This window comes from Huiozyma naganishii, chromosome 2 (assembly GCF_000348985.1).
Source record: "Huiozyma naganishii CBS 8797 chromosome 2, complete genome".
Taxonomy (NCBI): domain Eukaryota; kingdom Fungi; phylum Ascomycota; class Saccharomycetes; order Saccharomycetales; family Saccharomycetaceae; genus Huiozyma; species Huiozyma naganishii.
This window is the reverse complement of record NC_035923.1, coordinates 431,197-453,572: the sequence shown is the minus strand read 5'-3', so window position 1 is coordinate 453,572 and position 22,376 is coordinate 431,197. Positions and strand designations below refer to the sequence as shown.

General features: G+C 41.7%; 8 protein-coding genes across 8 annotated transcripts; 2 read left to right on the top strand and 6 right to left on the bottom strand.

Annotated features, from left to right (window-relative positions):
* Positions 1-287: 287 nt before the first annotated feature.
* NUP170 (Nup170p) lies at positions 288-4,739 on the bottom strand (the record flags this gene model as incomplete). The annotated part of the gene is made up of 1 exon (XM_022611517.1): positions 288-4,739. The coding sequence occupies one exon, from the start codon at positions 4,737-4,739 to the stop codon at positions 288-290; it is 4,452 nt and encodes a 1,483-aa protein (XP_022462918.1).
* Positions 4,740-5,190: 451 nt separating this feature from the next.
* Positions 5,191-6,813, top strand: PET112 (glutamyl-tRNA(Gln) amidotransferase subunit PET112; the record flags this gene model as incomplete). The annotated part of the gene is made up of 1 exon (XM_022611516.1): positions 5,191-6,813. The coding sequence occupies one exon, from the start codon at positions 5,191-5,193 to the stop codon at positions 6,811-6,813; it is 1,623 nt and encodes a 540-aa protein (XP_022462917.1).
* Positions 6,814-6,962: 149 nt separating this feature from the next.
* On the bottom strand, positions 6,963-8,165 carry KNAG0B02280 (uncharacterized protein; the record flags this gene model as incomplete). The annotated part of the gene is made up of 1 exon (XM_022611514.1): positions 6,963-8,165. One exon carries the CDS (start codon positions 8,163-8,165, stop codon positions 6,963-6,965), a length of 1,203 nt encoding a protein of 400 aa, XP_022462916.1.
* Positions 8,166-8,872: 707 nt separating this feature from the next.
* KNAG0B02270 (LisH domain-containing protein) lies at positions 8,873-10,936 on the bottom strand (the record flags this gene model as incomplete). The annotated part of the gene is made up of 1 exon (XM_022611513.1): positions 8,873-10,936. One exon carries the CDS (start codon positions 10,934-10,936, stop codon positions 8,873-8,875), a length of 2,064 nt encoding a protein of 687 aa, XP_022462915.1.
* A 476-nt stretch (positions 10,937-11,412) lies between these two features.
* On the bottom strand, positions 11,413-12,762 carry ALG3 (dolichyl-P-Man:Man(5)GlcNAc(2)-PP-dolichol alpha-1,3-mannosyltransferase; the record flags this gene model as incomplete). Its single annotated transcript, XM_022611512.1, has 1 exon — positions 11,413-12,762. The coding sequence occupies one exon, from the start codon at positions 12,760-12,762 to the stop codon at positions 11,413-11,415; it is 1,350 nt and encodes a 449-aa protein (XP_022462914.1).
* Positions 12,763-12,992: 230 nt separating this feature from the next.
* Positions 12,993-16,019, bottom strand: SWI4 (SBF complex DNA-binding subunit SWI4; the record flags this gene model as incomplete). Its single annotated transcript, XM_022611511.1, has 1 exon — positions 12,993-16,019. The coding sequence occupies one exon, from the start codon at positions 16,017-16,019 to the stop codon at positions 12,993-12,995; it is 3,027 nt and encodes a 1,008-aa protein (XP_022462913.1).
* Positions 16,020-16,887: 868 nt separating this feature from the next.
* On the top strand, positions 16,888-19,107 carry CDC27 (anaphase promoting complex subunit CDC27; the record flags this gene model as incomplete). Its single annotated transcript, XM_022611510.1, has 1 exon — positions 16,888-19,107. One exon carries the CDS (start codon positions 16,888-16,890, stop codon positions 19,105-19,107), a length of 2,220 nt encoding a protein of 739 aa, XP_022462912.1.
* Positions 19,108-19,334: 227 nt separating this feature from the next.
* On the bottom strand, positions 19,335-22,049 carry BOI1 (Boi1p; the record flags this gene model as incomplete). Its single annotated transcript, XM_022611509.1, has 1 exon — positions 19,335-22,049. The coding sequence occupies one exon, from the start codon at positions 22,047-22,049 to the stop codon at positions 19,335-19,337; it is 2,715 nt and encodes a 904-aa protein (XP_022462911.1).
* Positions 22,050-22,376: the final 327 nt, after the last annotated feature.

Below are 22,376 nucleotides of genomic sequence, written 5' to 3'. Positions count from 1 at the left end.
TCTATCACTCTTTTTGGCTGTTGCTTCTTTCAAATTCAGAACGAAAGAACTAGAGAGAACCAACACACCTACCATAGTCTAACATTATTCAAGACTATTCTGCGTTTACATGTCACATACTTTATATTAGTTGTTAATGTCGTTTTTGCTGTTGATCTCTTTCTTACTAAATTTCTCTCTCTCTCTCTCTTTGAAAAATTCAGTAATATCATGCTGCTCTTTTTGCTTTAGCATGGACCTTATTATTCATAGTTATTTAGTATACAGAAAATATATGAGTTTACCCTTCACACACTGTTACCAGTTCTCTTATGATATTTCTCAATCGGGTCGGACTCTATGCTGTACTCCTTCAGTTGTTCAATTTCATTGTAAGGTATGATATCACTCAACTTTCTGTCCGATTTGAACCATTCTTTTATTAGCCATACCATTTCCCTATCAAACAATTTATTGGATGGATCTCCAACTTCTATCAGATCTTTCAACACGTAGTATAATTTGTTGTAGGAAACTTGTGCGGAAACAAAAATGGAGATGACAGAACCTGGCTTTATATGATCATGAGGAAGATTTTCATAGAAGAGGTTACAAATCCTTGGGAAAAGTTCTGAGATTGGGAACACAAACTCGGAAGTATGAACTTTCTTACCAACCTTCACAACAACGTTGGATAGTAGAGCGATAAAGTTTCTCGAATCCTCAATCTTTCCGCTGGTATTTAGTTCCCTCTTCAAAGAATCGAAAAGCTCTTCCCACTTAGCCATGATCTCTTCTTGGTCTCTGAAATCAGAAATCTTGAAAATGGTTAGCGCTATTTCATGATAGCCTAAGGGCACAGCGTAGTCGTTGAACAAGTCACTGACAGGTAAAATATTACTGTCCAAGTTCTTCATCAATTCTACCTTAATGTCTGTGGCAATTCTGGTATCGGTGCTCACCAATGATAGAGTATCGTCTTGAACGCTGGTAATCTCAAAAAGCTCTTGAATGGTACCCGTTAGTTGAACCATACCTTGCTTTTGGCTTGGTGGACAGTCACTATTACAGAAACTGTTCGCACGGGACAAACATTCAATTCTCTCATTTAGTTTGATTTCGAAGTCAGAAATGGCCAGATTGTACAGAATTTCTGCAGCCTTTAAAAAGTTCCCTTTCCTCGAATGGTATATCCACATCAAGTTTGTAATCTTCAAGGAACCCTTTGATTTTTCCTCTAAGTAGGGTAGGATGTAATTTGTATCCAGTTGAAGTAATCTGTCCTCACTGCCTTGCGAAACTAGCCAATCGTACATGCAATAGTGGAATAACTTGTCATCATAATGCAAAACTTTGTCGTAGCTCTCATTTTTTAGAGCAACTGCGTCTTTGGACATCAATAATGGTCCCTTGATTGATGAAGGATTGGATGCAGTCAATTCATCCACCTTAACTAAAGTGTCAAACACCAAGTCGTAGATAACAATTCGCTTTTCATAATAGTTCTTCCTCTCGTCATTTTCCAAGCAGCCATTGGCAACGTATTGGTAAGCTAGCTTCCCTCTGTCAATCGAATTTGCAATATTTAGTAGAAATTCAATTGTTTTTGGATAGTAGTTCACACTCAGCATGATTGACACAGCTTCTTTTAACTTTTCAACAGTTAACTCGTTCGCTATGCTTTGTAGTAGTTTTATAGCATTATCCAAATGGTAGCATATACCATCGTAATCGCTAGATTTGATTTCCTTCGTCTTTTTTAAGTGCTCTAAAGCCTTGAAGCTTAGGATGTCGTTACTCGAACAGAAGGAACCGCAACGTTCTTGTAGAATGGTGGCGGTATATTCAATAGAAGCGCCTTTGTTAATGTTTCTGTTTATGATAGAAAGAAGGATCTCACGAATGGATGCCTTTGTCGATTCATTTGGAGCGAATATGTCCTTAAACTTCAGTTTGAGCAACTTGTTTTGGACATTCGTTTGTAACTCTTTCAAAATATTTTCGAAAGCCAGGTATTGGTGTTCAAATCCCTCTATTTCACTTTCTTCATACAGAACATTCAAAAACGACAACGATTCCTTGACAGAAAAGACAAGTCTGATCAATGAGTTGACGGCAATATTCTCTGCTTGGTTAGCCACTTCTTCCCCCTTATCCACATTCCGATCTGCCGCAAGTGATGGGGTAGAGAGTTGAGTGATTGAATCCCCGTAGGTTGAAAAGAACTCGTTTAGAATCATCACAGATGATAAATAGTATTCGATATCTGGCTTCGAAATGGAAATTCTCGATATAATACTCTTGTCTTTTAGCTCCGGAGTACTAATGACATTTCCCATCTGATCGTATTTCAAATTAGTAGCAGCTTGGAAAATGGGCTTGTCCCAGATATCTCTAAAAAGACGCGTCATCAACAGAGCCATACCATAAAATCTTGGTGATAATATCACATCGTCCAGGCTGAAGTTGGTAGTGGCATTTAGGGAAGAAGTTCCTCTACTCCCTGTAACCGATAAAGAAGGTTTGTTTAGGAATGAAGAAACAGTGGAAGGTGAGTACCTATTATATCTAGGTTTAATGTCAACAACCCCTGGGATACCAACAGTCAAAAAGGTCAAGGCAGCAGATCTTAATAATTCGGGTTTGTTGAACTTGCAGGTAACAAACAACGCCGTGGAACATGCTTCCGATAAACCGTAGTTCAAGACAAATGGCAATGGGTTATCAATTAGCAATTCAAATACTTCGTCTGGAGTACGGTATCTGTATATCTCAATGGAGCTGTTTGTGAGAACGGCAATACGGAAATCGTCAGTTGTGTACTGGGTAGCAAATTCATTAGCATATCCTGCTGGTTTGTCTGTGGCATTGAATAATGGGGACAAGGGTATGATATCTTTCACGGGTCCATCAGTATCAAGAAAAGTAGCATTTTCAACGTATTTTCCGTGGTTCTTCAGTATACCGTAATCGGGTACACTAACGAATAACCGATGTTGTAGCACAGTTGGCTGTTGGATAGTGCCTGTGGAGTTTTTTGCAGCGGTTGCTGTGTTCGTGGCTGTTCTGGCAGCACCTGTAGTATTCGTTGTACTACTTTGGAACGGTGTCACTGGCGGATTGGTGATAGTGCTGTTTGGTACTTGAGAACTGTTATAGGGGGGACTCTGTTGAGAATGAGATTTAACCACAGCAGAGAAAAAAATACCTGGAGATATAACAGTTGATACTTTGGTAGTTTCCAGTAAGACGGATGACTTTTTTTGCAGTTTCAGCAATATGGACTCAGAATACGACAAATTGAAGTAGAATGGTAGGTTTTTCTTCTGCTGTTCAAGTTGCTGTTGCTGCATCTCTTGCTCCAAAACATCCGGTGTAACAGCGCTTGGTGGAAATTTGATGGACTCCAGTCTGATAGCTTCGATATTTGATCTGCCAATGGAACCGTTGAAATAGAGCCGCACACCACCAACTGTTAATAAAATAAAAAAGAGATCACCGTTTTCCTTCTGTGAAACTGGAATGATTTTAGAAATTTTCAGATACTTCTTACCCAGAATGGCAGCCCCTCTCGCAGTTGTGGTACCTATTATTCTGCTGATATAGGATGGTTCAATGGTGAAAGGACCTTCCAATTTCTTATCAGTGATGCGGTATGCCCTGACAGACGATTTAGATGATAGTGTGTAAATAATACCTCTTGATTGATCAACAGTCATTTGTGAGATCACTTCTTGAGTGTATTTGGCTTCTTCGAAAAGAGACTGTACTAAGTTAGTACCTGGAATTTTGGACATCAAGTTAGTTGGCAGCAGGTTGGACCAGGTGGACTGAGTCAAACACACTTTATTGCACTTACTGTTGAACCAATCATCAGATCCAGTGTACTGCAACTCCCAAACATTCAACCCGTTCGACTTACTCACAAAAAATACCTGCCCAGTTTTTTCGTAAGAGGCAATATCTAAGAGGCCCATACCGCTAATCGACACGCTCATACCACTGTTATAGACATTTAGGTCGTTGGTTTTTTTATCCCAAGATACTGCCAAGATGTAGATGTCGAAAGGTGTCGAAATCAGCAACAAATGTTTCACAGCGTCAACAAATGTGTTTGGCTTTGGCTTGACCAATGCGACACTTAAAATAGTATGCTTGATTTCTTCGATACATTGAAAGTCGTTTGGATCATTAATATTCCACAGGATCAATTTATTATCAATTGTAATCCAGCATCTGTCCAGCTGTGGGAACAGACCCATGTCGCTTTTAATTTCAGTCTTGGATGCTTCCTGCAACAGTTTGTCAGGGATGTTAATAACGGAAGTCCTTTCAAACGGGGTAAAGGCGCCAAGACCACCGACCTCCCTGCTAAAGTTGTAGTTCACACCATTGTTATAGTATGATCTTTCGTCCAGCACTGGAGTGTTCAAGTCCCTATTATACAAATGATCAACGTATTCCGAAGCTAAATGCAAGGGTTCCTTCGTTCCAATCCCATTAACTCTAATATGTTCATTAACGTCCGCAAAGTTGGAGTTTATTGAGGCTGTAGAATCCAGAGAATGGTTGTTAGCTAGCGCACTTGCCATAGCACCAGGATTGCTATTCAAGTTGGATTGCATTGAGATCATATTCGGTACAGAGTTGTTCAGTTCGTTGTGTTTACCATCTTGCATACTACCAGCATTATTATTCTGCGTTGGATTAAACGGCGTCGACCCGTAGTCCATTCTGTTCTTTAACGGGGTCGAAAACATTGTGCAAGCCACAAATGTAAACAAAGAAGAACAGAAAAAATAGATAAAAAAACAAGTAAAGAAAAATACCTCTAGTAATCAATCTGTTTCTTAATTGTCTCTACCTCCAATATCCAGCAAGCGTCGCAATGGCAGAGCTCAGCACTCTCCTCTCCTAGTCTTTGAATATTTTATTCTCTTGTTATTTTATTTTCAGTTTTTTTCTGTTTGTTTTTTCCAGGATTAAAGATCCGAAACTGTTACCCGATTTACATCGAATATCGAACTCAATGGCATACAGCGTCCCGACTGCGCAGACCCCCAGCGGTTGGTACAGTTCCAACTTGACAGAATTGGCGTTTCAATTTTGTTGGATATTAACTGGGAATTTATACGTTTTTTTGCTGTGCAAAGCGTTCTCCTAATCTGCGCCCGAGCCGTTTTTTCCATCTCTTTTGTTTTTTGAAGGAGGATGGCTAGCATCAGGTATCGTCTGCTGCGCAACACGATATCTAAAAGAAGGTTTACTACAGATCCCAACTTTAAACTGATATGTGGACTTGAAGTTCACACTCAATTGTGTACCCGAAACAAGCTGTTCTCACTTTCTACCAACGACCCCTTCGCTTCTATCTCAAAGCCAAACTTTCACACGAGTTACTTTGACATTGCGGTTCCTGGTACAAAGCCGAAATTAAACTACGAATGTGTGCTTTACGCATTAAAATTGGCTTCTGCTCTAAACAGTGACATCAATCTTAACTCTCAATTCGATAGGAAGCATTACTTTTACGGAGACCAGCCACAAGGATATCAGATTACGCAGCACTATTCGCCTATAGCTAAAGGTGGCTATTTGGAAATGTTCGGAGACATCGATCGGATCAAAGATGAGAAGAAGAGAATTAACATTACTCAACTACAACTCGAACAAGATACTGGTATGTCCCATTACATTACCGGGGATAATGGTGCCCAAAGTATGATTGATTTGAATAGATCGAATGTTCCCCTGATTGAGTTGGTGACTGAGCCGGATTTCAGTCATGTTGACCAGGTGAGAGCATTTATCAAGAAATATCAGGACTTGGTTCGTCAGCTGAAAATTTCAACAGGTGATTTGGAGACTGGTTCTATGCGAGTAGACGTAAACGTCTCTATTAACGATTACCCTAGAATAGAATTGAAAAACTTACCTAACACGTCTTCCATAGTGAATGCCATTAAATTCGAGTATCAAAGGCAACTGAAGATCATCAAAAGTGGACAAGCTGATCAGTTCTTAAAGCATCAAGAAACCCGTGGCTGGGATGGAGCAAAAACAGTAAAATTGAGAAGTAAAGAAACAACTATTGACTACAGATACATGCCAGATCCAGAGTTGCGACTCATCACATTAGATGCGGACGTTATCGAAAATGTCAGAAAAATTTTGCCGGAATCGTCCGATGTCAAGATCCGGTCATTTTTGGCGGAACCTTTCAACTTGACAGTTAAGGATGCCAAAATGTTGTCGATATCCAGCCAATTGAGCAAGCTTTACAATAATGAGGAGGTGAAACAATTTTTTATCGAAACCTTTCATGAATACCAAAAAAACGCTCCAAACGAGGTTAGATCAAAGTTGGTCGTCAGCTGGGTACTTCACGAACTTTTGGGGAATCTAAACAAATTGAATATCCCATTAAAGGAATTTTTGCAAATTCTGCCGCCAACGAAATATTCAGAATTAATTGTGCTGGTGGATAACGGAGACATCACGAGCTCTAGTGGGAAATTATTACTGTTCCATGTCTTGAAAGAATTCAAAGATTCAAACTATATCAAAAAAACTGAAGATGTAGACTTCCAAGGTCTGATAAGGCAATTTGACATTGGGGCGCTAAGTGATATGGATAAGAGCAAGTTGGAAAAAGAATGTAAAACCATTATAGCTGAAGTTGATAATCCAAAACTAATTGAATCGATCAAGGCTGGCAAAACAAAAGCGGTGAAGTACTTGGTAGGTCAAGGAATGAGAAAGTTTCAGGGCAGGGTTAAAGCCCAAGAGTTGCAAAGAGTTTTCCAAGATATTCTCAATATTAATGACAAATAGTACATATAAAAAAGATATTCATGTAATTAAGAGCAGTGCACCACTGCAATCTTCCCACCACGAGCATGACAAATGTAAAAACTACAGTTACACGACATCGAATTGATTAATTACCCCCTCCCCCAATCCTTATAAATTAAATAAAAATGTTAACTCCATACACTCATGTCACTATTCCATATCCCAAATGGACCATTACCTGTTGACGATGATACATTGTTGGATACATTAGAACCCCAATTAATGGAAGACGCCTTCGAGCCACCAGAGAACGGCTGGGCCATATCCAAAGCTCTTTCCTTTGATGAAACAAGCTTGGAGCCTGCTAGCGTGTTGTTACCTGGCGTCAATTGTTGATCAATTCCAACTGTGCCATTGCTGATATCGGGTAGCGGAACTCCTGGGCTTAGATTCATCCCAAAACTCGCTGACGGCAAATTTGGGGATTGGAATATATCGTTACTAGTGGTTGGAGACAAAGAAGCCATTAGTGTCTCTGAATTAGAAAGAGATGCTGACCCGAAAGGTCCATTTAAATACGGTGAGAATCTTTGAGCTGCCCCCGAGTAACTTCCTGTCCCCTTCGGCGCTTGTAAGCTCTCCTTTCCTGTAGCTAAAGTCTTTTTGCCATTGAGATCAGAACCAAATAAAAGAGCACTGTCGGTTTCCGGTTGCTGCTGGTAGGGGAAAGATGGAAATCCAGTAAATTGGTCACCTGTGCCATATGCAAATGATGTCTGTCCAATGGACGATTTCACATCTTCGTAAAGGGATCTAATGGAAGTGTTGACTTGTGGATTCAAAGGCTCACTAGTGGACATGAAGGGGCTAGTTTCTTTGTAGCCTCCAGAACCTGTCTCAGTATTATTTTCCGTATAGAACAACTGGTGATAGGTTTGTTTCAACTGATTAGCGACAAGATCGTTCTGGTTGTATGCAGAGGGATAAGAGAAATCTGCCGTATCATTTTGTTGATTTTGGTAATAATGCGAGCTATTATTAAATTTACCGTTGGTGTTGTTCCTGTGATTGTTCCCGTTATACATATTTTTCTTTCCGTAACCCATGGAGTGGTTAGTCTGTTTGTTGAAATTTCCCAAAGTGTTGTAAATATTACCGTTGTAATTGATACTGTTATTGTTGCCGCCGTTCTGGAAGGCTACATTATTTGGATTACCGCTTAAGGGTGAATTTTCATGACCAAACTTTCTATCGTAGGAATCAACACTCTTATTTTGGTAAAATCTGTTGTTTCTTCCGTTGATTTGTTTTAATTTTTTGTATTCCAACAAATATTCGTCGACATCTTCTACTTGCGACAGAAATGCAACGTTAACTATTTTACCGGGCATATCTAATTTCTTTTATCCCAAAAAAAGTGTTTAGATAGAGAATGAAAGAAGTGTGAATAAATTGACTGCAATGTCAAAAAGATGCATAAATTGCTTAAGTTGATGCTTGTTTTGGTGCTTTTCCTCAATATGTCAATAAAGACGTTATGAGGTCTAAACAAAAATTATGGAAAGATACCAATAGTAGTAGCACACAACAGAACTTGTGTAGATGTGTGTTCAATTAATAATGAATGAGTTAAACGAGGTTCCCAAAACGAAATGTTGTTTAGGTAGTGTGGGACCAGGGTTTATGAAATAATATAATTGCAAAATGGCTAAATGAGCGCTATTACAATGAAAAGGGTGCAAAAAAATGAATAGGAAAAAAATAAAATAAAATAGAATGCTAAACACCTTCTTCTCCACAGCTTCTATCTCTTCAAATCTATAAGTTTGTCTATCACGAGTATATTACCGGTCTTTCTTACCTTTTATTTTCATACTTTAAAACATAATGAGATGATTATTGGCAAAGTGAAAAAAAATTGTTTGATTCTTTCTCTTTTTTTTGCCCATCAAAAATTTTCAAGACCAAAAAAAAATAACGTCTCAAAATGAGGTTGAATAACCCATTCATTACCCGCATAAAGATGAGTGGGCGGACTTTGACATCGTTGATGGAGGGTTTTACATACCTCAGGGGCTATATATATATATATTTGTACTTACTGCCACTTTGGATTGTTGAAATGCGGTTTTTCCTCGACTGTATCGTCCAATGCGCCGAGGTTTAGAATATTAGCCTCGTTGTTCGGTCCTGAGCTGACGTTACCCAAATCCGCTGGAGTTGGGTCGATGAAAGTGTTGAGAAACAGCATATCGTCTGTCAGCTCATCCGAAAATCGATATCCATTTGGCATAGGGTCACCCAGAGGGTCAAACGCCGCTGTCGCCTCCTCATTCGTCTTGCCCATTTTGTATTGAGCAGGGTTGGTGTCGTTCATATATGATTCCGGTTTTTCTTGGTTAGTGTTAGTGTTATTGTAGTTCGCAGCGATAGAGTTCGAATTCGCTGGTTCCATCCACGTTTTCCTTCCCATGTTTGCCGCTGGCTCCGGTGATGCTGGGAGCATGTTTCTATTTTTGAGACTATTTGTTTCGTGCGCCGTGGAGAGTTGTGAGCTTGGCATTGTTTGCCGCTGCGACTTTGATTGTGAAGGTGTTGGATATAATGGTGTCACTGGTTCTGAATTGGATTCTTGAATGTTCGATCTTTCGCTCTTGTCAGGATTATATTTCCCCAGCTTACTTCCGATGGCTGTGGTTGATTTCCGTCTTACGCATCCTTTCGGTGATTCAGATGATGCTGTTTCGTTCAAATGTGTCTTCTTCGGTTTGTAATCTGGAGAATTGATAACCATAGGTGATACACCTGTAGAAGAAGGCGGTAGCATATCCTTTTTCCCTAGTTTCGCGAGGTATTCGTTATTGATGCCTATGGGTGTAGTAACATTTTTCCCTGGGTTTTTGGCGGAGCTCGATATGCTGGTGGCGGTCGGTGTACTATTTTGCGGGAACGACTTATCCATGTCTGTAGCGTATCGAGGGGACGCCATCTGTGCAGCTGGTGTAATCTTTCTCTTCTTCGATGCAGCTGAACTAACACTTTGCCTATTCTTAGTCTTGCTGTTCAATGACTGCTTGGATTTGCTGCCACTTCTAGCACGTTCTTGAGGTTTTGCGCCACCATTGGTGGCATTGCTGTTCATTGGGAAAGCGTTTATTTTATCGTTTACGTTGGAGTCCCCCAGTATGAGGAAATCGTCTGGGTTGGATGGTACGGTGTTTGAAAGCAGTGCCGCGGTATCTGGGCCGTTTGTAGCCCCATGGTACAGGTGGTTCTGTAAATGCTGGTTCCCCTGTTGCTGTGCTGGTAGCGACTGTGGCAATGGGTATTGGTTCTGTTGATGTTGATGTTGATGGGATAACGTTGGGTGTTCATCGACTGCCGGTGAAGACATTGGATACATAGGTTGCCAAAAGCGTTGGGAGAATTGGGTATTTGGCAATGGTGGTTGAGGGTGTACCATACCTTGTTGCAGTTGTGCTCCCGGTGGTCCCGGTGGGCCTGGTGGGCCTGGTGGTCCCTGTGGGCCTGGTGGTCCCTGTGGTGCCAAATTTAGCTTAAAATTATCAATACCAATTGGAAGATTCATGTTCATCCCTGGGCAAATCTCCGATGTGTTTGTTTGTTGCGAAGCTGTCCTCTGCGAAACATTCTGCTTCAGTGCTTCATGTTGCTGCTGTTTCTTCAGATACTGCTGCCGTGCTGCTGTAATCTGCATGTTCCTGAACATCTGTTGCTGCTGCCTCTGCGTCAGCAATATCTTGTAATACTCTTGCGCAAGAACAGATCCTTCCCTGCCGGACTTGATATTAAATAGGTCCCAAAATACCTGCCACCATTCAAACAGATAACTGTAAGGTGCGTTATGCATTGGTATAAAACTTGGCGGGACGGAAGCGTCCGCCGTGGTCCTCACTGGCCTATATCCATTCTCTTCAATAATGGCATCCTCACAAAACGCCAAAGCTGTTTTATTCAAAGACGATTTCAATAGGAAGTCGTATATATATGCGTTTAGCAGTTTTTTGTCCCCCTGCAAGTCTACACCCTCGTTATCCCCCGGTGGGATCCCATACTGTTGCTGGGGGAGTTGTGGTGGGGGTAGTGGTTGCTGTTGCTGTCGCTGTTGCTGCTGTGAGCCTTGCCTTTCGAAGTCCAGCATTTACCTTGTAAGTCCGAAAGTAGTATGATAATAGTCAACTAGGTTGTAGGAACCGTGATAAAGATTTTCAAAAGCACTAGTTCGTGGGAATGTTACAAGTGAAATAATGGTTGAATAAAAAGAGCGGAGGACCCTGAACGGCGATAAAAGGAAACAACGATCAAACTCGGACGCAAACGATCAAGGTTGTTGCACCTGAACGGAAAAGTACTGTACGCTTCCAAACCGAGGCTCTACGTATAGAGCGAGAAACCAAGTGAAAAATCGAACCAAAAACAAAAAAAGAGGAAAAAAAATTAAGTAAAACAAAAAAATGGAAGTTTGCTGTTATTCTTTTTCTCCCCTTTTTCGGCGATTGCCTCCAAGATCTGGCGTTATATAACTGTATTGCAAATCTGCCACGTGATTATTTAGTGGTCGGTCGACAGGTACAGACGCAGATGCAGTCGCAGTTGCATGCTGATGGTGGCTCATTCTCACTGCATTTTCTTCTCTTCCAGGGCCGTATCTAGGTAAAATTTGAAGTTCTCCACTAGCAAAATTATACTCAGGAGAGAGGTGTTGCAGAAAAAGAGCAGGACGCTGGCTGTGTCGTTTGGTGGGTACGAGTTCCAGCACCACTCGTGGCAGACATACCAGATGGGGCCAATGAAAAATGGTAGTTTGGACCAATGGATCAAGATAGGGATCGTCCAGTGGTACCATGACAGGAATTGGTAGTGCAATGACCGGGCGCAAATGATGCCTATAAAATTGCTCATGATGAGAATGAAGGGAACAGTGTTCACTAACTCGGTGGATGAGAGTTTGTGCACCGAGGTTCGAGGCTGTACCAAGGATTTGATACCATCCGGGATGATCTCCACGTGCTTAAACAAAATCAGAATGACAAGCAGTACAATATGGGTGATCAACAAACCTCTCTGAAACAGTTGACCAAGGAATACATCCTCGGAGATAAACTGCCAGTTGATAGACCAATGGTGGAAAAATTGCCTTTCAAAATTGAAGGCACCTGAAATGTACTCTCGAGGAAAGTGCAACAAGAATGGGGTCGCAACGACGATTTGCCAGGCAGCCATCCCTAAAACATAGGTCATGCTAGTGATCAAATTACCGTCAGTCAACAGATATATCGCAACTAGCACACCAGGTAGAAATAAGAGACCGTTCATCTTCACACTTACAGCAAACGTATAAGCGACACTCGCTAGAGTCACCCATGGGGTACGCCTTTTGGACTTGCATGCCTTGACAAAGAAGTATATACTGGATACCATGAAAAATGTCTCGAAGCAGTCGTTAAACAATCTCAATATAAAGATTGAATGCAAGCGTTTGGAAAGGCAAGCAAGAACAACGCACCATGGCTGTATCTGAAGTTCGTAATACGTAAGCAACTGGAAAAAAAGAGTTCCAATGTACAAGTACCTGAAAAATTGCTGGCCCATTGCTAAATCTTCCATACCGTTTGTAACCCAGTACATAAATCGGTAAATCCACACATGGCCGGCAGGGTACACCAAAGGACCTGTTCCACCTCTGATTTCCGCATAATTCAGATTTTTGTCCTTGACAATCATGTCTATTTGCTCCATATAAGCCTCATAGTCAATTTCGGTGTAAGGTATCTGTTTTGTTATAAACTTCAGAGCCATTGATTCTCCTAAAAGTAAAATGGGAAGTAGAATTAAGGTAGCATCCGGATTGAAGAGCATATGAGTTATTCCCTTTTTGATATCCCCGACGGGATCAAATGGGGGTCTAACAAACTCCTTTGGCTTTTCTTCAGCGTCTGTAGTGCCTTCAACCTTCGTAGTCGCCATCTGTATCTAGATGCGTATGCTTTTCTACAGTTCCGGGCAGGGTCTAGTTGCGGAGTTTATATCTAAATGCGTATTAACCCATACTTTAAGTGATTAAGTCTGATTTATTTTTTTTCCCTCATGTTCAGCTTTTCAATTATTTTAAAATAGCAAAAATCAAATGAGGGAAAAAAAGTAGTTATTAAAGGAGAATATTTATGTTATCTATATGGGTTTTTTGGTAATTCGCATCATTTCAGATCCGTTTGTAATTCGCTCTCAATTTCTTCCAGTTTGGTATCAATATTTTCGAATGTTAGACCAATTAACTGCTTATACTTTTTGATTTTCTTTGTAAAAGTGTGATTTGTAATGTCAACACTTAACCGCTTTAGCCACATTCTTCTTTTAAATTGCAAAACGGTCAACGTAACGGCGTCGCGTAAAATATCTGGTGATTGTTCTTCAGTAAGACAGTTATGTTCTTCCTCTTGAACTATTGTTGCCAGGCGTAGCGCTTGAGACTTTTCGATGGTCTTGACGAATTTTTCCTGCTTTAAGGAAAGGGTATTTCTGGTAGCGTCCACTTTTTCCAGCATTGATTCTAATGAATTCACTTTGACGTTCGAATATATGATATCTTTCCTCTTTTTAACTGTATCGAGGTTTTTTCGCAAAGATTTTAAGTTTTCCTCCATAGATTGCTGCTCGTTGATTATAGATGCCATATCTTCGTCGATTGCATCTACTAGTCTTTTGGATACATTCGCTATTCTACTGCTTAGTTTGGAAATACAAGGTCTCCCTGAACGAAGTTTCTTGGGCGATGGAGAGCTCGACAACGGTAGCATTTTTAGTGCCATGCTATTGTTATTCCTAGAGTTTATTAGGTTACCACTGTTCTCTTCAATCTGTTTCAACTGCAGCATGGGTGAAGTTAAGATTGGCTGGGGTATTTTCGGGTCTTTTACAACAGAAGAAGTCACAAGCTCATCAATATGAGATAGGTCTTCCATTATCAAATTCAAAGAGCTGCTGTTGTTAGTGATATCGTCATGTGTAGACAAAAACTGTCTTGCCGACTCGTTCTTGGGTGTTTTTTGAATGAAGATTGGTTTTGTCCTGTCATGTCGTTGTTTTGGTTGATCAACCAATTCATTACTATTCTCTTCAACAATACCACCTACAGCGTCATTTCCGTCTGGTTTTGTAGGCAACATTAAGTTAAACTGTGACAATATATCAATTGGTGTCTGTTTCTCGTTGTTTATCATATCAACTGATGATCCCAGTAGACATAGCTTATTGAATAACGATAAATTCAAATTCAAGGCTGCTAGATGCAAGGGCGTGTTTCCAGCAGAATCTTGACGATTTAACGACATTTGTAAAAGCCTGTAATCAGATTTCCCCAACTCCTGCAAAATCTGTTCCGTGTACGATGTAACAACTACAGGATCCTTTGAGTCATTGACACTGAGCTCTACAAGGTAATGCAGTGGTAGTCGACCATTATTATCTGGTGTTATAAGACAAATTCTTAGTATCGATATCAACTCTGCAAACGTTCCGTTTTTGAAATTATTGTTGTAGAAGACAGCTTTCGTTATGCAATTGAATCCCTTATGGTTACAATACAAAGCATTCGAGTTTAAGGCCAAAAGAAGCTTCAGTAGAGGTATATTTGCCATTGCCGCAGCCCAGTGCAACGGTGTATGGCCTTGATCATCTAATTCAAAGTTTATTTCCAGGTTTGGTGGCGGATGGTAAAGCTCTTCCGGAAGCATGTATAAAGTATCTGGGGTAATCTCTACTGATAAAGAGTTTAGAATCGCTCTTTTGTACTCCTCCTCGTCTAATACGGTGGCTTGTTGGGTCTCAGCGGCAGACAAAGCTGGTTCGTGGCCAATTTCTGTACTTGGGGTGCCGCTATTGCTGTGAAAATGATCCAATAATGTCTCCTGTTGTGGTCGTTGGGAGTTTTTTTGCTGTAATTCTAACTGAGTTTGTTGTTCAGAATTACGTTTCCCTGTGTTGTATCTACCGTGTATCATCACGTTATTTTTGTTCATATTTGAAAATATGACCTTATCACGAGGTTTTACTGACTTTATGCTGGGCCTCTTTTCAACAGTGCTGTTCTTAGCATTGTAATTAACGAAACTTGGTTGTTGCGATGGAGGATTAGCAGTACGTAAGACTCTTTCGCCATTGTTTCCGGTCTTCGGTGCTTTGTTGTCCGTCCCGGCAGTTGTATTGTTTCTTTCGTTAGCCACCATTTCATTTGCAGGCTTACTTCTAGAGCTGTTCAAACTCGTAGGAACTGGATAAAATTGCAAAGGTTTTTGTGATGCTGAATATTCATTGGTCCGAGGTGTACTGTCTGAACTGAATAGCGATATCGTAGAGTTCCCGCTTTCGTCAAATGTTTGCAATGCTTCTTTAGAATAGCTAACTTCGTACGGTTCCGTTACAGCTGTTGACCCCCTGTAAGATTGCTGCGGGGTTTGGAAAACCAAGTTTTGTAAAGGACTGGGGTTGGCCCCTCTTTTGGAGTTCTTTTTCGTTGTAGATAGTAAGGAGTTGCCGCTTGTGAGTGAGCCTGACGCGCTCATGTTCTTCTTCTTTGGTGTCTTGTTATAACTTGAAGGCGACGATATCTTTTTCCCCGGAGACGTCTTTCTGAGAATGCTGTTTTTCGTTCTCTTTGGCGGCGGATTCATGGGGTCCAACGAAAAGCGTAATATTGCCTCAACCACAGGGTTCGTTATACCATATTTTTCTACTAGCTTACGTGCGCTCTCCAAAGGTATCCACGTCCCCTGGAATCTACCGTAGCCACCTTGTACTTTCTCGTGCTCTAAGTCCTGTGATTCTTTTTCCAGAATCTTGGTCCTGTGGTTTTTCGTGTACTTGCCAATCTTAAATATTTGGGTTACGTTTACCCAATCGTCGCGTGTTCTCCTCATCACAATCCGCGATTCGCTGCCCTTGATATAGCATTCGTACACGTCAGTCTCAGAATACGTTGCCCTTTCTATGATCGGTTGTCCCACTGGAGGACTTAGAGTACCTGTGGATAGATCAGACGCTGTCAGAACCTCCTTTGGGTTTTGCAACATTCGAAGATTCCCACTTTCAATTGACGACGTGGTTACGTCGCTATCAAAAGAAGTGGCAGTGATTTTTGGTAGTGTTGCTGGCATAGATATGCTATCGTTCAACTGAGTTCTGGAGTTACTGTCTACGGCGTCCATTATCAAAGTTGTAATTGGCATTTAGCAGATTTTTTTGATTTGATAAAATGTCCTCGAAGAAACAGCTCCAATAAGGCCTTCCCGTTCGTTTTCCTCACTTTCCGTTTGAAAACGATGTGTATACTGCGGTCACTAAGGCCTAACACAGTCCCCGCTTTTTGCAAATGTATTCAAACCTAGATCCAATTCTCTTTCGCGTTCTAATGGAACTAACGATTTCCTAAGTATGTGGTGGGGGAGAAGCAATTTATTGGACGATCTCCCTGAGCGAAAGTTACTGGTAGAAGCAAATTGAAATAGCAATTAAATCAAACTTTGCGGGTAGGTATCGTTTGGAATTTAATGGAGAGAGTAAACACTGCAACCGCAAATCCAACTAACCTCTTATCAATTTCAGTGGACTTCCAACACCAATTCTTGCCCAAAGCAGTCAATTAATTGTGCCAGTTCTTCTTTTTTTTTTTTTTTTTTTCAAGAGATTTCGAAAAGATCTAATTTACGCGTCACTTCCGAAAAAGGAAATTAATTTCGTGGATCGTCTCCGGTTCGACTCTCGAAGTGCGCATCTTATATATCTACTTGTGCAAGTGAACTGGTAACAGCTGTAGTGGTTGTACCATTCCGTGTATACATGCTCTGCTGAACAGAGTTGGGACCGTTGCTCCAAGCGGAACCCCCCTTCTTGTCGGGTGGGTATAAGATATGAGTTACAAAAATGAATTGCAATAAAAAAAATATAAGAGAAAAAAAATAAAACCTGAAAATCTCAGGCTTGTGAGGCAAGGTGATTCCCGGAAGCACTCGGTAAGAACTGAACAGTTGGTGGTGTTTGTTTTGGAGACAGTTGTATCTAGAGGTCAGAAGACCTGACACTTCTCTTTAAATATCAATGTTGTTTCCCTCTAACCTTCATAAAAGGACTACGAGTCCCCGAATGAGGAGACAACAATCTGGTCAGGACACAAACCAAGTTCTGTCCAAAAATGATATACAAGTTCCAGAGGGTTACTACAACGGGTACAGCCCCTTAAATGAATTGATTACGGAACTGAAGGGCAGTGTTGAGTTATCTCTACAAAACATGAACTTCGAAACCGCTGTTTTCCTCTCCGAACTGTATCATACAGAATGTGCTGGGCTCCCTATATCTAATCCTTATCGAATCGAGTCCATCTACTTGTATGCTCTTTCCCTGTATTTGAACAATGAATATCAGACTGCATGTTTGATAACAGAAAAGATGAGAAATGTGCATATCGGTATCGCCTACATATACAGTCGATGCGCCTTAAAGTTGGAAAAAAATGAGGAAAGTGCTTGCTTGCATTTAGTGATGAGATTGCCTGAGTTTGAAAAGGATCAAAGTTTTGATTTCTTCTTCATGCCGGACTTAGCAACAATACACTGTCTAATTGGTAAATTGTATGGATCATTTTATGATGACAAAGCCAGTATAAATCACCATATTGAAGCACTAAAGTTGAATCCGTATTTATGGGAGTCCTACACGTCTCTTTTCAACGCTAAAGTTTCCATAGATTTGAAAACCCTGTTTTTCAGTGCAAGTGAACAAGGTGCCAATGCTAAGTTTGACGGAAGACAGACTTATATCAATAAGTCGGATGCTAAGAAAGGTATGTACACCCATGCAAGTGGGAATGTGTCATACCCTCGTTCACAAGCACACTCAAATAGCGGCACTTTTAAAAGCACAACTGCAAGATCGCAGCAACATCAGCAACCTCTCGGATATGACAAGACTGCGGGAATAGTAGACACTGCTAATTTTACGCTGCCCGCTGTCAAACAGCCAAAGGTAGGATCGCTGGCTCGGTATAATAACAGAAATAAAATTGTTACAACCCCACCGTCTAAACTGTTTGCTTCCGCTGATGCAAAAATGGCTTTCAAGACTCCTAAAAACGTTTCTCATCCAAGTCACACCCTTGGAAGCTCTGCAAGGAGGAAATATAACCTCGGTGAGTCATTGACATCCACCAACACTTATAGCCATATGAATAAGTTGGGCAACCCTAACGCGAGGTCATTAATTGATGTAAATCAATTTCGAGCGAATAATTCTGAGGAGGTTGCATTCACGTCAAATTCTGGGTCTTCCAGTGCTTTTAAGGATCTTTTCTACACATTTACAAAAGTTTTGAAAAGGTCGTCACAGTTCAATTCTCATAATGCTATCAGGATTATGAACGACCAACTACCGGCACATATCTTGAACAATATGCCCTGGTGTCAGGCTCAGATGGGGAAACTTCATTATGAGATTTCAAATTACGGGATAGTCGCTGAAATACTTCCAGAACTTACGAAATTTCCAACCTACGAGAATGAAGGACCTGGAAATTTTTTTCAACTACTGTTGTGGCATCTAAGGGACAAGTTCACGCTTTTCAACTTATCAGATGAGCTGATGAACTCGTTTCCGGAAGCTCCAGAAACATGGTGTGTTGTGGGTAATTATTTCTCGCTAATCAAAGATCATGGTGAGGCGATCAAGGCATTTGAGAAAGCGACGAGTTTGGATCGGAAATTTGCCTATGCATACACGCTACAGGGGCACGAACATGCGGCCAATGAAACATATGATACTGCAAAGATAATGTATAGGAAGGCCATTGCCTGTGATCCGCAGCATTATAACGCTTATTACGGTCTTGGAGACTGTGCATCACGGTTGGGGAAATACGACAAAGCCTTGCTGTATTTCGAAAAGGCAAGAGTCATCAATCCGGTCAACGCGATACTAATATGCTGCTGTGGGCATTCTCTGGAAAAGTTGAATCTACCGGATCAAGCACTGACCTATTATGAGCTAGCTGAGAAATTACAACCCGAAATGACGATTCCAAAGTACAAAAAGGCCCAATTACTCTTCTCGTTGGGGAAGTTTAGTTCAGCGATGTACATTTTTGAGAGTCTGACAAAACTCAGCCCGGAGGAAGTGACGGTTCATTTTATGCTGGGACAAATATATCAAACAATGGGAAGAAAGAAGGATGCAATAAAGGAGTACACGATTGCGCTGAACTTGGATCCAATGGGTAACCAGGTCATTATTGATGCTTTACAAAAGTGTCATATTCAAGAATAATAAATGTTGTTTGGGGGTGCACGGGGATTATTACGGACAATCAAATAATCAAGGAAAAAGAAGAAAATGGTTGATGGAGTAACATAACTGTTTGTTGTAACAATATTCATGGGAGATACGTAACGAGGTAGCAAATGTTTCTTAGAAACGTATTAAAAATTAAAGGGAAAACTCATATAACGAATATAAATAATCTACATAATTAGACTGTATGCAAATTTGGAGCGTTAAAATGCAGATTTTCTTTTGTCGTTTTCTTTCTGTTGCTGTTCCCACATCAACCGGCCATCATCCTTTTCTTTAAGGCGTTGGTGGTCTCGCAGAACCAATTCGGTCTTAGCATCCTTCAACATCTGCTGGGCATTGGATAAAGATATCGTTGGCATTGCATATGAGCTGATTACGGGAACGTCGCTGTCGACATCTATACTGGCCTTGATTAGAGCAGATAACCAAACCTTCATTTCATCCTTAGAATCCACTGCAAAATAATGGACACGGGGTTGGGTGAACGTAAGACCTTTCTTGGAGCCCGGTTGTGGTGGGACCAATTTAAAGCAGTATTTACCTTTCCCCATTGAAGTTGCTGCGAGAGAGAGTATATTGTCATCGTCATCAACTGGAACCACGCGATGACTTGTGATATCGATTAGACCCCTTTCTTTGACATCGGATAGGCTAACAAAGTATGATAGTCTTGTACCGTGTAAAGTAAAGAACCTCTTTTTCCAAGTACCCACTGTGCCACTGCCCTTCTTTCTCATCCAACCAGAACAATCCGCATTTTCTATCGCATCATCTACACTGATGGTTCGGATTCCCTCTTGAAACGCTGATGTTTGCTGTTTTTTGGATCCAGGAAACTTGATCTTCGATTTTGATGATGAGCTCGAAGTTGCGTTCTGGGTTTCAGCATTTTCCAGCTTAGGTCTTGTCATGGGTTTTGATTGACTGTTGCTTGTAGAGGAGCGCCTATGATGGCTAGCCGTCTGTTGAGGTGGTGCCTTAGATGCCACTGCAGATGGGTCTATTAGAGTAGAGTGTCTGTTTTTCTTCCTTGGCGTTTTGTGTTTTTGTTGCGTTGGTGAACGTAGCGTCATTGGGAGTTCTGTGTATTCTGATTTGAGAGGACTGCTAACAGAGCCATTCCTAGAGTGGGATGGTTTCGGGGAGTTGTCATTGGAGCCTCCAGTGTTGTTTTTTCTCAAAATTTGAGTGGGCGAAAAGACCATCTTTTCACTGGGGGACAAGAACGATAACATGGACGAGTTTCTTCTATGTTTCCTCTTCCAAGCATCAATACTATTAGTGTTGTTCTGCCAGGAGGCGTTCCGTGAATGCGATGCCATGTTTGCGTTAGCAGTTGATGGTCTCCTCGATTGCGGTAGTGTTTTCGTTCCTGACAACGATCTAGAATGCGAATGCGAGATATCCCTGTGACCTGTCGTATTATCTATCATACTATTTCTGCTCGGGGATAGAGACGATATTCTATCAAAAAGATCGACAAACGATCCACCGGATACGGACTTCCTGTGCGTGTACACCACAGAATTTCTTTTCAGACTTGTAGACTCAGACGGAGTTATAGTGGCTCTTGAAGCATAGCCCATCTGTGTAACAGCATCTAAAGGTGGTGTTGTACCGGTTCGGCTATCATGTCTCTCGTGCCCTGCGAGTTTCCTGTTCATGTTACGTACTTTGAAATCTTTTAGAGTAAAAGACTGATGTTGCCCATCGTAGTCGCCTGAGGATTGAGATGACGGCTGTCTAGTGTCTCTACTATCGCTGAAGCTTTCATGTAAAACATTTGAATTGTTGATCGATTTCTGAAACTGCTGTTGTGGGAAAATCGGGCTGCTTGAGTGGGAGCTGCCATTTCCTCTGGAGACTGGAGATAGTGGTGGCTGAACAGGACTTGGGTATGAGGGTGGTTTCGGGGCTATGCCTGGTTCGTCGAAGATATGTTCGTTCGAAGATATTGCCAATCCGGCCAGTTTCTCCGATGCAGTTCTCAGATGACGCTCGTCTACTCTCGTGCCACTGCTATAGGATCCGTTAGAAATCAGCACTTGGCTTGGACCTTGGCGCTGTTCGTTACTACTCATAGACCAAGGTGACACCGACGGGGCAGGCATCAGATGGTTCACCCCACTGGACAAGCTGGGGATACTCCCAGCAGATATTATAGGAACTTTCGGCTCGTTTTTGATGCGAGTTATCTCTTTGAAGACTTCAAATCTTGTTCCAAAGGGCTCAATCTGTATTTCCTTCAGATGTGATAATTCCAGCTCCATTAGTATGGCGCCTGTAATGTTGTGCTTGTCAAATTGAGCAGCATTTGCCCTATCCACCCCTCTGGCACAAAAGTACCCGGCCACTTCGCTTGAAGTCCAGTTCGTTACATTCGAAAGATCGAAATTGGTCAATGTATCAACGGAGGTATTGTCTGCGAGGCGTCCCCCTCGGAAATGTAAAACTTGACCCCTGGTTAACGCTGGAATAGTCATCCAAAAACTCAGCGACGCGGGGGACTCTTCCCCAGAAACGGCACCGCTGGCGGTCTGATCCTGTAGCGGCCGATTGTCGTTCTGCAAGTCATTGAGCGCCTTATCAATATCGTTCATGGTGTCGCTGATAGCATTGAGGCTGCTGTTCCGCGCATTGTCCAGTTTCGTTCCCGGGAACGGTTCTTCAGCGTCGACCACTTTCGTGAAAACCTCCGGGAACAGCCCGACCTGGCTTCCGCGGGACAGATTCTTCCCCGTGTACCAGCCGTCCCCATACAACTCATCGGCCTCGAGCACCTCGATTCTGTCGCCAGGTACCAGGTCCAGCTCATCCTCCATCCGTTTCGCGTACCTGTTGATCACCACTCTTCTCGGGTACGTCTTCGCCATCTGGCCACCCAAACGACTCATTCTCCTCGTGTCATCTTGCATAGTGGACACTCACGTCACACGTCCACACAGCAGCAGTAGCAGCAGTAGTAGTAGCAGCCTTGCTCTCAAGGCTTGGCCAAAACGACGGTTCCCAAAACACCAAAAATCAGAAAATTCTTCAAAGAAGAAACAAAACAGTAAACAAAACACGGGAAGTCGCCAAAAACTGTGTGTCAGAGGTGGCCAACAGCAGCAGCGACCAATTGCTCGTGTCTCCACGGTCGATGGGTACTTTGTGTGTGGTCAGGGACACTGTATCCTTGGGTCTGGGGATATATAGCCCATTCAGACGCTTAAACAGGCGTTAAACGCGCTCATTTCACAGAA